This window comes from Mugil cephalus, chromosome 2 (assembly GCF_022458985.1).
Source record: "Mugil cephalus isolate CIBA_MC_2020 chromosome 2, CIBA_Mcephalus_1.1, whole genome shotgun sequence".
NCBI lineage: Eukaryota > Metazoa > Chordata > Actinopteri > Mugiliformes > Mugilidae > Mugil > Mugil cephalus.
The window spans coordinates 22,443,420-22,455,819 of record NC_061771.1 but is presented as its reverse complement, the minus strand read 5'-3'; the positions used below and the strand labels follow the sequence as shown (position 1 = coordinate 22,455,819).

At 40.4% G+C, this 12,400-nt stretch overlaps 1 protein-coding gene across 7 annotated transcripts in view; it reads right to left on the bottom strand.

Moving 5' to 3' along the window:
* Positions 1-11,380, bottom strand: part of kdm4c (lysine (K)-specific demethylase 4C) — a 35,365-nt gene extending 23,985 nt beyond the window's left edge. For 4 of the 7 annotated variants that reach the window (XM_047578328.1, XM_047578329.1, XM_047578330.1 and 1 more), the window contains exons 1-9: positions 11,149-11,380; positions 8,647-8,813; positions 7,315-7,490; positions 6,849-6,963; positions 5,399-5,592; positions 2,435-2,484; positions 1,058-1,161; positions 682-819; positions 121-314 (exon numbers count right to left, since the gene is read on the bottom strand). In XM_047578328.1, the coding sequence (XP_047434284.1) occupies positions 121-314; positions 682-819; positions 1,058-1,161; positions 2,435-2,484; positions 5,399-5,592; positions 6,849-6,963; positions 7,315-7,490; positions 8,647-8,790 (1,115 nt within the window). In that variant the 5' untranslated portion in view covers positions 8,791-8,813; positions 11,149-11,380. The remainder of the gene's footprint in view (positions 1-120; positions 315-681; positions 820-1,057; positions 1,162-2,434; positions 2,485-5,398; positions 5,593-6,848; positions 6,964-7,314; positions 7,491-8,646; positions 8,814-11,148) is intronic. The other 3 variants (XM_047578324.1, XM_047578325.1, XM_047578326.1) reach the window with 2 other exon arrangements.
* Positions 11,381-12,400: the final 1,020 nt, after the last annotated feature.

Genomic DNA, 12,400 nt, shown 5'->3' with positions numbered 1-12,400 from the left:
AATCTGTTGCGTATGCACATATTCACGCACTGTTTAGCAACGCTCCTGCTCCAGATTAAAACACCCACGGGCGCACTACTCTCCGTCTCAATATGGCACGGAGTCGTGTTGATACAGTACCCTTTATTAGCAGCCTTGGCCTTGCGTCGCTGCTGTAGCCAGGTCTGCAGCTCTGGCGTCGTACTGGGAGTGGCGTGTGTGTGGTCGATAGGTGTTGAATCTTTGCCCAGCATCCAGTTAGGGTACCGGTCGGGCTGAAAACGCTTCACAAAGGGCTCCATGGATATCTTTACCATGTCCTTGCTACATGTGCACTGGAGGAAGGAAAGATATGAGGGGAAAAAAACCTGTATTACAGTAAATATTTTTTTTTTATACAGCATTCATACATCTTGTATAGTTCATGTATGTACTCCTCTACATATATTTTGGTATATTTTACATTTGTACAGCATATATTCTACCACACTATACTTTTCTTATATATGTATATATATATTTTAATTTTGCTGACTCCTAATTCCTCCTGTCTTTGTGTAATCATGCTACTGGATATCAAATTTCCCATGAGATAAATAAATAAATGATCCATCTATCTACCCCATTACATTTCTTTATCAGCCTTATCAAAGAAGAAGAAGAAGATGATTCACAACACATTTGATTAAATGATTAAATTACCTGCGTGGCCACCTTTCCGTAGTCTATCCAGCGCAAAGTGGCAAAGTTGGTGGACTCCGCACAGTTGAACCCGTGGTTGAATCCAGCATGATAACCGTACGGGAAGGTGATCATAAACTCTCCAGCTTCCTGAGTTATCTGACGATTTACCATTGAGAGGGCAAAAGGTAAAGAGAGAGAGAGAGAGATTGTGAGTAAAAGAAAACAAATATGAGAGCAAAAATAAACCACTCGAGACTTCTGCAACTGATCAAAATGAGCGTTTTTATGGCGAGAAAAGTGTTTTTTTCACACGTTTGGTAAATAAAAGGGAGTAAAAACAGTGAGAAAAGAAAAGCCGAGTGTATTTTTTTTTCATTGGGGTTGGTAAGCCTACCTTATCAAAGGGAATGCCATACTTCTTCAGTATGGAGGGGGAGATTAGAGTCATCTTGTGACGAAGAAAAGCCTCACACCCCTTGAAGCTGTTGGGAAAAAAACCTGAAAGAAACACACAACACACACACATATACACACACCATTAGAAACCCAGTCAGGAGGGGAGAAAAAAAAAGCTTACATGAATAAAAAGCCAAACTAAAAAGACAAGAGTCTGTTTTTTAAAATTATAAAAATAAGGCTTTTCTTATTACAGCAACACTTGAATGACTCTTTTAATTATTCATGTATCTTCCCGACTTCCTCTGTCAGACAGTGAGGAGTTTACAATGAATTACAATAAACTGAACTGTAAAACCGTAGATGGTACAAACGGTAACGACACAACGAGCAGATGACGCCGCTTGAATTGTAACCTCCTCAAAAGATGCAGCACTGAGCGGCTGTTCGAATAAAGTCGGCAGCAATGTTGCGCAGGATATGAAATGAAAAGCCAAACTAGCCAAAACAACACGCATAAAAAAAAATAACAAATCTCTACTCGCCGAAACCATCAAAAGACCAAAGGCAGGGACAGAGGTTTTGTTTGAAATGATATACATCCTAACGCAGGAACAGGAAGGAGCAAATGGCTGCAATTTCTGAATTGAAGACATTCAAGGATGGCGAGTGTAACGGAGAAGACTGAAAGACGAACACTTAAAAGGCTGCGTAACAGTGACCCCTGAGCGGATACACTCCAGCGTACACCTCTCATAGACGGCAATTATCTCGGCGGCAGAAGCAGGAAAGCTGAATGATTTGTGAAGACGGTGTCGTGTTCAATGAAATGTGGACAAAGAAAAACGCACGAGAAAATATAAGTCATCACCAGAACTGTATTTTTTTGCTTTTGTATGTTCGACATACTGAAATGATGAATGATTCAAAGTAGCTTATTCATCTGGTTTGATCTATTTCTGAGCCCTGACATGATGCAATATGTTTACAATGTGAACTCCCAGAGGAAATGAAGCTGAAGGACCCAGATCTCTCTATATATTTACAATTAAGCTCTTAAATCTTTTGCTTTTTACTTATTCAGTGATGAACCTTTACTCTAATTGTCGCATTTAACTTCAGCGTCGGTGCAGTTCACACCTTCGCTAGAAGCAGTTTTTCATATTTGTAGTTCATTAGCACGCTGCATCTTCAGCTTTGCCATTACCTCAAGTACCCACTCACAGCCGAGGTTAATTTACGAGCAGCGCTTTGTTGTTTGATGGGCCGACTGCATCTGCGCACTGCGATCGTAATTTTTCCCATCGTTTAACGTCCTCGCTTCCTCGTCTATGTTGACAACACAAGGAACATAAACGATGTTTTTTTTTTTTACCTGTGGCCAGACGCTCCAGTCTCTTCCCGTGCTCCGGGGGGATGGCGTACCTGTTGAAGAAGGCGGAGATACGGAGTTATTATTGTTAATTGTGCTTAAAGTGTAGCGCACGTTGACAGCTGCGGACGGGTTTTCAAGGAGGTTTAACAACTTCAAGACTGCCATCAAGTGGCGGATCCATGAATAATTGCAACACTGCACTGTTAACATCCATGTAATCATTACAACACAATGAAAGGTGATATTCTTCATCTCCTAAGCTCATATTTCCTATAAAATCTACTTATTCAAGGCAAACGCTGACTTTTTACAACCATAAACTCCATAGCATTTCAAAACCCAAGCTTAGTTGGGTGTGACAAAATAACAACCCGCTGTAGTTTTGAGCTCACGAGGCTGTTAGCGTGACCTTTTTCTGTGTTTCCTCGTGCCACGCTGCTGACGCAATCTGAATTTAAACTATTCCCAAAGTTCCCGGCGAGGGACCCGGGGCGGCGCGACAGAATTCCCCCAAGGTTTGACTGGTACCATCCACACTCAGGTTTGAGGCATTTCTGCCATCATATCACCTGTCACCTCAACGCAGCGCAGAGAGACAGGGCGAGACGGCAGGGGAGGGGTGAGGTGAGGTGAGGGGGGCGGACCTCGAGTGGAGGTGATCGGGAGGAGGCGAAAAAGGTGCATCTTTAAGCCGCTCCCCTCCAGGGACGAGGTGTCAAAACAGCATCGAGATGAAAGCGCGTACGTCGGTTTGTGTGCGAGTGTGTGTGTGTGTACTAGATGATAATGGTATGCACGCACGCGGGTACTCGGCGCACTCGGCTGCACTTTGGGAGAGTGTATGTCTGTTTCTGGGTATATATGTGTGTGTGCGCCACTGTCTGGCTGTGACACTGATCCCTGTGGGGTTGCAGGGCTCACTGCTCTAATGAGCAGAAACTCCCTCCAGGGCAAGAGAGAGAAACGGAGCAAGTCAAGCTGACAAAGAAATGATAATAATAAAGAAAAAGAAAAAAAAACGCAAACTGATCTGTCTGCAATTTTACCTCTTCTTTTGCTTCATCATTTCCACCCTACGCTCCTAATGACTGACCTCGGACAGGTCCTATAATAAACACCAATTAGACCTGTGACTGTGACACGTACTCCGGTGATTATAATTACTTGAAAGAAGATACTCTGATAAAGAAGAAAAATAAAACAATTAAACGATTAACCTTATTAGTGCTGTCTTCATCCCATCTTGCTGAATGATATCCAGTAATTTAACAAATTAATAAATCTGTGCTTCATATAAACTTTCTCCCCACATGATCTGAATGCAGTTTGAATCCGATGAGACAGAGGGAAGATTGAAATGAGAAAAAGTAAAACTAAGGGGCAGTTTTAGGAAAAGCAGTACGAGCAATAAGCCAACAGATTGTAGTGTTAACGTGTCTCTGTGGCAAATTTATAGAAACAATATGTAGTATCTGTTACCAGCCTGGACCCATGCTTCACTGTACAGACAAGAAAGACGGCCTCCGAGAAATTAAACCATATGTCGCCCCCCCCTTTGGGAGAGTAACGCGGCTCCGTAAACAATCCTGCACTGGGCATGAAGTCTAATTCCTTCTGCTGCCTGTTCTGTACCTCGTTAGTGTTTAGCGTCTCCCAGCAGCCGCTTAAAGCAGGAGATCTCCTCCTGAGTGCCCCAATGAGAGCGGTGAAAGGAAAAGCCTCTATACAATTACTTCTTTACTTTCCACTACGCTAACGGCATTTGTTTTTCAGATTAATCTCAAGATCTGGAGCCTTTTCTCAGTAAAAATATGTTTTTAACGAATGTTTTTAATATGTCAAAGTGTTCGTTAAAGCGCAGTTTGAAGCCTTTACTCTCAACACTTCACTCATAGCTTTGCGGTATTGCATTTATTTTTTTAAATATATGCAAAAAGATAACACGCAACTGTTTTTGAGATCTGTTTAGAGCAGGGGTCTTCAACGTTTTTCAGGCCAAAGACCCCAAACTGATGGAGAGATTAAGTAGGGACCCTCTACCTATTATATGGGTTCTGTATTAAACTCGACCTAGTGCTGTTTATAAATATACATTATCATCAACATTTTGCATTCAATATTAAGTTATTCAAACCCTTTTTTATTTCAAACATGTGCACCATAGGGCGGCATAAACATACTTAACATCTTCTGCCTCCATTTATCCCTTTGCTAAAATATGTTGGATTCATGTTAATGTGTATTTAAAGAAATTTAAATTTGTGGGGGAAAATTAAAAAAAAAAAAAAAAAAGATAAATAAAAATGTCTAATCACCCAAAGATTTTGCTTCCTAGTTATTTTCGCGTCGCTCTTTTCTTTTCTTTTTCTTTTCTGGGGACATCTTATTCTTCAGCCACATATCCAGTGTTTTGTCCTCTCCAAAGAAATTAAATATTATATTTAGTAAAAAGACTCCATTTTCCTAGTTATTAGGTGAGTTAAAGTTGGGAGTTGTTGGTTGCCGGGGGCAACGGTGTCCATCTCGTTGCCAGGGGCAGCGCATATCGGCGATTCGCCAATCAGAATCGGGTTTTCAAGAGAGCTGTGTTCTAATCTCCCCATCCTGCATCCACCCTCAGCTTTTCTGTTGTGTGTCTCCTCCCTGGTCCACGAACTTCACAACGAATGAGTAACCACTGTGCGCACACAGTGCTCATAGGAGTTGTAGTTTTGTATTCTGACTTTGCATTTCGTTTATTAGTTTAGATGCCGTTTCCGAAAAACTACAACTAAAAAATCCATATAAATTTCAGCCTGACAAAGCAGCTAGTGGGAGTAGCTGTGCTTCCCGCTACTGCTGAAATTCACCCGCATTTGGCAGGTTGGCAGGTGCTAATGTCTGAGCTAAGCCCTGTTTAAGACACCGTTTTGTGGTATTGTTTCACTGGTACATATTGTGTTAATGATAAAATTGCTCACTCACCAGGACTTGGGCTCTCCGAAGTGAAGGTAGTTGATGCTGTACAGATCCATGTCCTCGGTGTGCCAGGAGAAGGTGGTCTTCCACATGCCAAAGTACAGATACGGAGTGTTGACGCCCTGTATGGAGACGCCACAGTCCTCCTCGATGACGTCCAGGATGGAGTTCAGGTGGCCGATGTTCCACTCGTCCACATCCTGGGAAATTGGAAACAGGGGTCAGAGCCGGATTCACAGACTGGATGTCAGACCTGCACATTATGTATTGCAGTTTTACTACATCATGTGCTTCTCAGCGAGCTGCAGGTTGTCAAATCCCCAATTTAAAACACTGGAATTATTATTATAACAAGCAGTATTGTGCACAGGTGAACAGAGGAGAGGAAAACATAGACCGAGCAAAAAACAAGACTGTTTCACATAAAACCATCCACACTAAGACAGAGGCAGCTAGAGAGAAAAACAAGCAGTGCCAGACTCATACGTGGTCACCTTGTTACTACTTAAGTGATAAATGCTTTTAAAGTGCAGCTGATGAGATGTGTTGCTTGGAGAGGAAAACTGTTTCTGAACTTCACGTCGTTCAAGCTGATGATGAAGAAACATCACACAAGACACTCACTTCTTCACAGGTTACCTTCTGTTCAAGACAGACTGTTTCCCCCAATTAAAAGCCTGAATCACCGATGTTAATGTAGGCAGACTTTTTTAATGATGCGCTTGTGTTAAGAGACATATGAAGTGTTAGTCTAGTTCATGCTTCAGTGGCTTTAAATCACTCATTTTAAGATGTGACTCAGTGCAAATCATGTACATATGTTCTGGTCTTGTACTAAACTGGGGACATTTTGATACATTAACATATATTTTTCCCTCTGTAAGTGCACCTAAAATATATATATAAAGTATAAACACTACAGATTTCTTTTTGGAGCTGGAGAAGTGATGTGTGTAAATGTTTATTGACTTTTGTCATTTATTTATTATTATTATTCTTTGTCTATTTTATGAGTTTTTCCCCCGTTTTATTTTTCCCGTTGTAGTTCTGAGCGATTGGCCTGTGGGGGGGCGGTGGGGGTTATGTGGGGAGGGAGTTGACATTCAGCTGTGACAAATTGATGCCAACTATATTTTTGGGATTCAGGCTGTATATCACAGCTAAACAATTTGTTCAAAATGTTCCACAAATAAAGTTAGAAAAAAAAGACTAATTTTAGGGCCCAGATTAAATATAATAACATTTTATCCTACATCTTACATTTTTATGTAAGTTTTTTTTGTCAGAAATCCAAACAAAATATTCATTTTGTGATTTCCACTATTATTTTTCCAAAGCAAATAACCAAATACAAAAAGTAAACATGGGAGGGACTGATAAAAGGCGATACTAGAGCGGCTGATTATAGGGACAATAAATTACAAACGACACAGAAACCGAGGAAAAGCAATTCTACCTCGTCGTACAGGCTGCCGCTGACATCGGCACCGTATATGGGGGAGACAAACGTGAGGTTCTTCCAGTATTTCCTCTCAAGGTCTTCATAGTTCAGGTAGCGAGGTGTACAGTACCTGAAAGCAAAACGTAGCATCGCACCAACAACTGTAAACATGTAATGTTCTTAGCAAATACAACATTTTATATCAAAGAGTCAGGTAACAAGTCATTCTGTCTTCTAAAAGCTATCTTTCATATTCAATTTAATAAAAAAAATAAAAACAACACAAAGAAAAATGTGAGGCTCGTTACTTATTAAAAAAAAAAAAGGTCTGACAAAGACTTTGAAGGTCAAACAGATACAATAAATTATGGTGCAGGATCCAATTTCCCAAATTCTGCAATATACAGTATCGATGCATGAATGTAAGAACTCCTCCTCCTCCCCACTGATAAAAATCAATAACGGGTTCTATAATACTCACATGTCGCTGTTGGCCAGTCGCCTGAACTCCTGCACACTGAGAGGTTTCTTCTGGATGTTGTATTGAGTGAAGAGCCCCGACTGTCCGGCCACCATCTGCTGAATGGGAGCATCGATCACCAGGTCGTCTATGTCGTCGTAGGTGCGACGAGGTTTCCAGCCTTTAGGGGGAATTACCTGCAGGACGAAAAAAAAAAAGGAGATTTATCGTCGAGAAAATGGCAAATAGATAATTCAAACGACGTGACAGACAAACAGTCAATCCACTCATTTATTACATATGTGGATGTGTCACAACGTGTCACTCTCTGACAGACTGAATCCACCTCCAACCAAGTTTGTTATTGTCAGATTTCACAGATCTAAGCAGGATAATTACACCGATCAGGCATAACATTATGACCACCATCCTAGCATTGTGTAGGTCTCTCTTGTGCCTCCAAAACAGTTGTGACTCATTAGAGAATAGACATGGACCTTCTGAGGGTGTCCTGTGGTGTCTGGTAACAGGATGTTGTTAGTGGGCGTCTTTGGGTGCTATTGGTTGAGGGGAGGGGCCTCTGTGAATCATCCCACAGATACTTAATCAGTTTGGGATCTAGTGAATTTGGAGGTCAGATCAACACCTTGTGCTGTTCTTCTTCTTTTTTTTTTTAGTTGTTCCCAAACTGTTTTGTGTGTGTGTCTGTGTCAGGCTGCATCCTGCTGCGGATGGATGCTGCCATCGAGAAGGGTCATTGCTGTGGGGTGGGGGTGCCTGGTCTGGTCCTGGTGGGTGGTTTAGTTTAGTTTAATTTAATGGGTTTAGCAGAAATTATGCTACAAATCTGTGCAAGGTTGGAACGAAGCCATACGTAGCCACGTAGAATACATATTACATATCATTCCAAAAGACAGAGAAGCAATGAAAATAAAGTTACTTAGATCACCAGCAGGAAAGAAAAAAAATCCTCAAACTCTAACAAAAAAGGATGAGTGAGGGTTCAGGTAGTAATAGACATATTTCAGATGCTTTTTAAAAGCGAGGAAATAGCATTTCATAGCTTAGAACCTCTGAAGGTAACATCAAACTGGTGTCATGATGTGTGTGTGCGCGGTAAGAGTCCACTGTTGTTATTGCGTCTCGTTTGATATGTATGAACATGTGAGGTAGAGATAAATAAATACGGGAGTAATTTACAGACGGAGCACAAGATATTTCTCCTGTATTACACGTAATCTGTTGAGGTATATGTAGGATAGGCCCCTTCCCAGACAGTGTGGTTTTAATGTTGTGGCTGATCGGTGTATGATGTGGTTGCGCAGGCTGAGGGTCCCGTCCCCACATGCGCACCTTAGCCAGGCCAGCGCGGTGTGCTCCCTGAGACTCCATGTAAACCAGGTACTGGTTGAAGTCCTTGAACTCTTCCATGGTCGGCCTGAAGGTCATGATCTTGCAGGTGGGGTTGGCAGGGGTGTACACCTCTGCTCCCGCCATCCTGCCACCTCTCCAGCTATAGCCTGGGAAAACAGACAAATATATGCTACTACATCGAACTGTACATTATGATTAAACTGCATATCTGTAGAGTTGCCAGTTTATTAGGTACACGAGGGACTAAATCTTATCATGAAGGTTCTGTCATTCAGTATTTGTTTAGTAAAACTGAGAAAACTCATGAGTCACCTGCATAGGATGTGGTTTGTTAGTGTGATTGAATTCTATTGTTATTTTTGACAGCCCCATTTTATTCAGTGGACTAGGCTAAATAACAGAAACATCTCTGTGGTTAATTCAACACAGTTTGACTGTACTGAAATCCTTTGAAATGATCACACAGTCCAACCACCACCTTCCTGATACTTTTCCAATATAAACTGACCAATACAACAACCATGACGGGGGATTTAGTGCAGCATTGTTACATAAGAATGCACTTGTTTAAACTAGTGTACCTTTGGCAGGAGAGCGTAGAAGGAAGCAGATGAATGAAAGCAGGATGAACAGTATTTAGTTGAGGATTATTGGGATTTTTCATCTGTTTCCAATCACCTACAGACATATTATATGTTCTTCCATCTATTGATTTTATTTAATTGTTTAGTAAAATGTTACTAATCTATACTGAAGGGGGAATTCAAATCAAACCCTTCACACAAAAAAAAAACGGTTTCTACTCATTTTAGATTAATGCAACGTTTAAATGCAAGTCACTGTTTTTCTTTTTTTTTTTTTTTTACTTTTTGCAGGGATAGATAGCTGGATACTTTATTAATCACAACCTGGAAAATTTTATAATCTACCCACGCATAATCTACCCATGGATTTATGGGGTTATCTTGCAGGTAACCCTGTGTAGACTGCATCTTCAATTACGTGTATGACACACGGGTGGACGCATATTATGAATTAAACTTTGGACGCATTATGTCATTTTATTATTTTTTTCCCATGGATCCAGATTCATGGAACATCCTGTAATAATGATTAAAAACACTATCTGTAACATATTATATACATTTATAATACTAAGAAAATGCCTGAATAATTAAAAAGAAAGTAAATATTCAGAACAGAATATTACAATGTTTTTTTTTTTTTAATTTGTAAGGGTACTGTTTTGTTTAGTTAATCCATGCACTTGTTACAGGAAATAAACTAGTTGGTTTATGTGCCGTCTATTAATTCTCCACTAGATGGAGGCAGAGATCCGACATGTCGATTTGATCCTTTGATCCCCGCTGATGCCAACAACCCCTATTCTCAAATTTGTCCCATCCACCCATCCCACTCCCAACTCTGACTTTACTGTGTGCAATCAAACAAAGGATCTCACCGCTCCGGGTGAAGCTGCTATGATTGTTGACCTTGTATATTTTTTTTTTTTTACACCCTGACTTCACTGCATCAGACAACACTGTGCAATGCGACCCCGATTATGTAACAGATAATTACAGGGAGAAACTATTTATTTATTTATTTATTTTTAGAAATAGCAGGTGCATGGGTTAAACACCATGTGTTTTACAGTTTAGTCTTTGTCCACATATTAAAAAAAACTAATTTCAGAAAATGGAAATTCCTTCATATATCCACGCGATTATTTATTAAAGGACATTTATTTAGCTCCCATGCGATTAAATCTCGAGAGGATTGTCGCGTGGGTTTTAATGCAACATGAGACTGTGCAGATCTTTGTTGTCTGCCAAACCCCGGCTAACTAGCCAACTAGCCTACGTTTTATTATAATGCCAAGTAATGGCTGAACAAATAGCGGAACTCGCTAGCTCATCTTAACTCGTATTTAGGTGAAAGGCTCGTTTAGGTACTCTCCGGCTTTTATTTTACACGTTTCCACGGCCGCAGACTTGGTAGCAATTACGGGGGGGAAAGTGTGAAGAAAGGCAGGAGAAGGCAACTGCAACTATTAAGCTAGGCGAGCTATCGCGTTAGCTAACTTCTCCGTGGGATTTAAATGCCCCTCGCAAGGTGGTTGCACACAGGCCCGTAAAGCGGCATCCTTTGCGGCTCGTATTAGTGCAAAACTATTTGCTCTGGCGTTTATTTAATGTTGTTATTTAACAGTATCTTGCACGGGTGGTGTAAGACAAGCGAACAACGAGCCTCCACACAGGTAGACAGACGGGGACTCTGGTATTAGACGGTGGCAACTTATGTAGCTGGCAGCGCTAATGGCTAATGGCTAACTGTGGCACAGGAATCACGAAATGCGCCCCTGCTTTCTGATAATAAAACCTACACAAACCGAGCAGGCATGCACATTTATCTCCCGTACAGCACGCGTCGCAAGGTACCCGTGATTGTTAATTTACTTAGTTATTATTTCTCTTTTACCTTGCTTCAGAAAGACGGAGTCGTGTTGTTGTTTTTCCTCCTTCCTTGTTCGTCCAGCTGATTCACATGACAGCTGCTGCTGCTGCTGCTGCTGCTTGGAGCCCTGAAGAGACTGTGCGCCCCGGTCAGACCGCCTCCACAGGCTCGGCCCCGGCACCCAGGACTCATCCAGGCACTGTGAGATCTGCGGGAGTCCACCAACCGGAAAACAGACACTGATTTTTTATTTATTTTTTTATTTTTTTAATTATTACTATTATTTTTTTTTTTAATTGAACATTTTTTATTATATACTTCAAAGGGGCAACTTAAGACAGAGTGATCTAAGAAATAAATAAATGAGCAGCGTGTCAGTCGTATAATTTAATAATATTATCTCATTTAGACATGCATGAAATATGGAGGTGGTTTTTAGAAATCGGCATTTATTTTTGCACTAAAACAACTGATTTTATCATCTTTTTACAAACTACCTCACACGAAAAACTGCCACGTCTTCATATACACATGTGAACTCTTATTTTATTATTTTATTTTAATGCTTTTTAAATACTAGTAAATGTCTAAATCTGCTGTGCACTTTAGTTATTGTTTACTTTAGTGTTAAGATAATGTCTGTTTATGTCTATGCGCTTTGTCTGTGCAAGTTGCCTCGTCACTGTGGGACAGTAAGAAACGTTTTTCTGAAGAAAGTGACAATAAAGCTGACTTTGACTTTGATTTATGTATAAAAGTATTCTGTTAAAATAATTAAATTCTTCTCCTTTTTTTGTCCTTCATTTGCAAACCAAACTTTACGTTTTCATATGTTAAATTTGGAACATTTTGAGAGGTTATCCAGTCTTGAAAGATGTCCAAAAACAGACAGAGATTTTGTTTTGAAAGTGCAACTGCAGCACCAGCCACAACCACTTGTTTAGTTGACACTTGAGTTCATGCTTTGCTTCTTAAATGAGCAAAGACCTTCCATCTTGCGCTGAACATATAATATTATTTCTTCTATTAAATGTGTTTTGAACTAAAACATTGACTTGATGTTTTGCTGTGATGTCTGACATTTTTTCAATCAATCAATCAATCAATCAAATTTGCATGGCCTTTTACAATAGCTGAAAGGTACTCAGAGTGCTTTACATCAATGCCATAAAACAGTACATAAAAACACACTTGGAATGCACTATAGTGCTGCAGGTTATAAGACGCAAATTTCCCAACACAACAACTCCCTCAAACCAGAAGTCCAGTTGCTTCT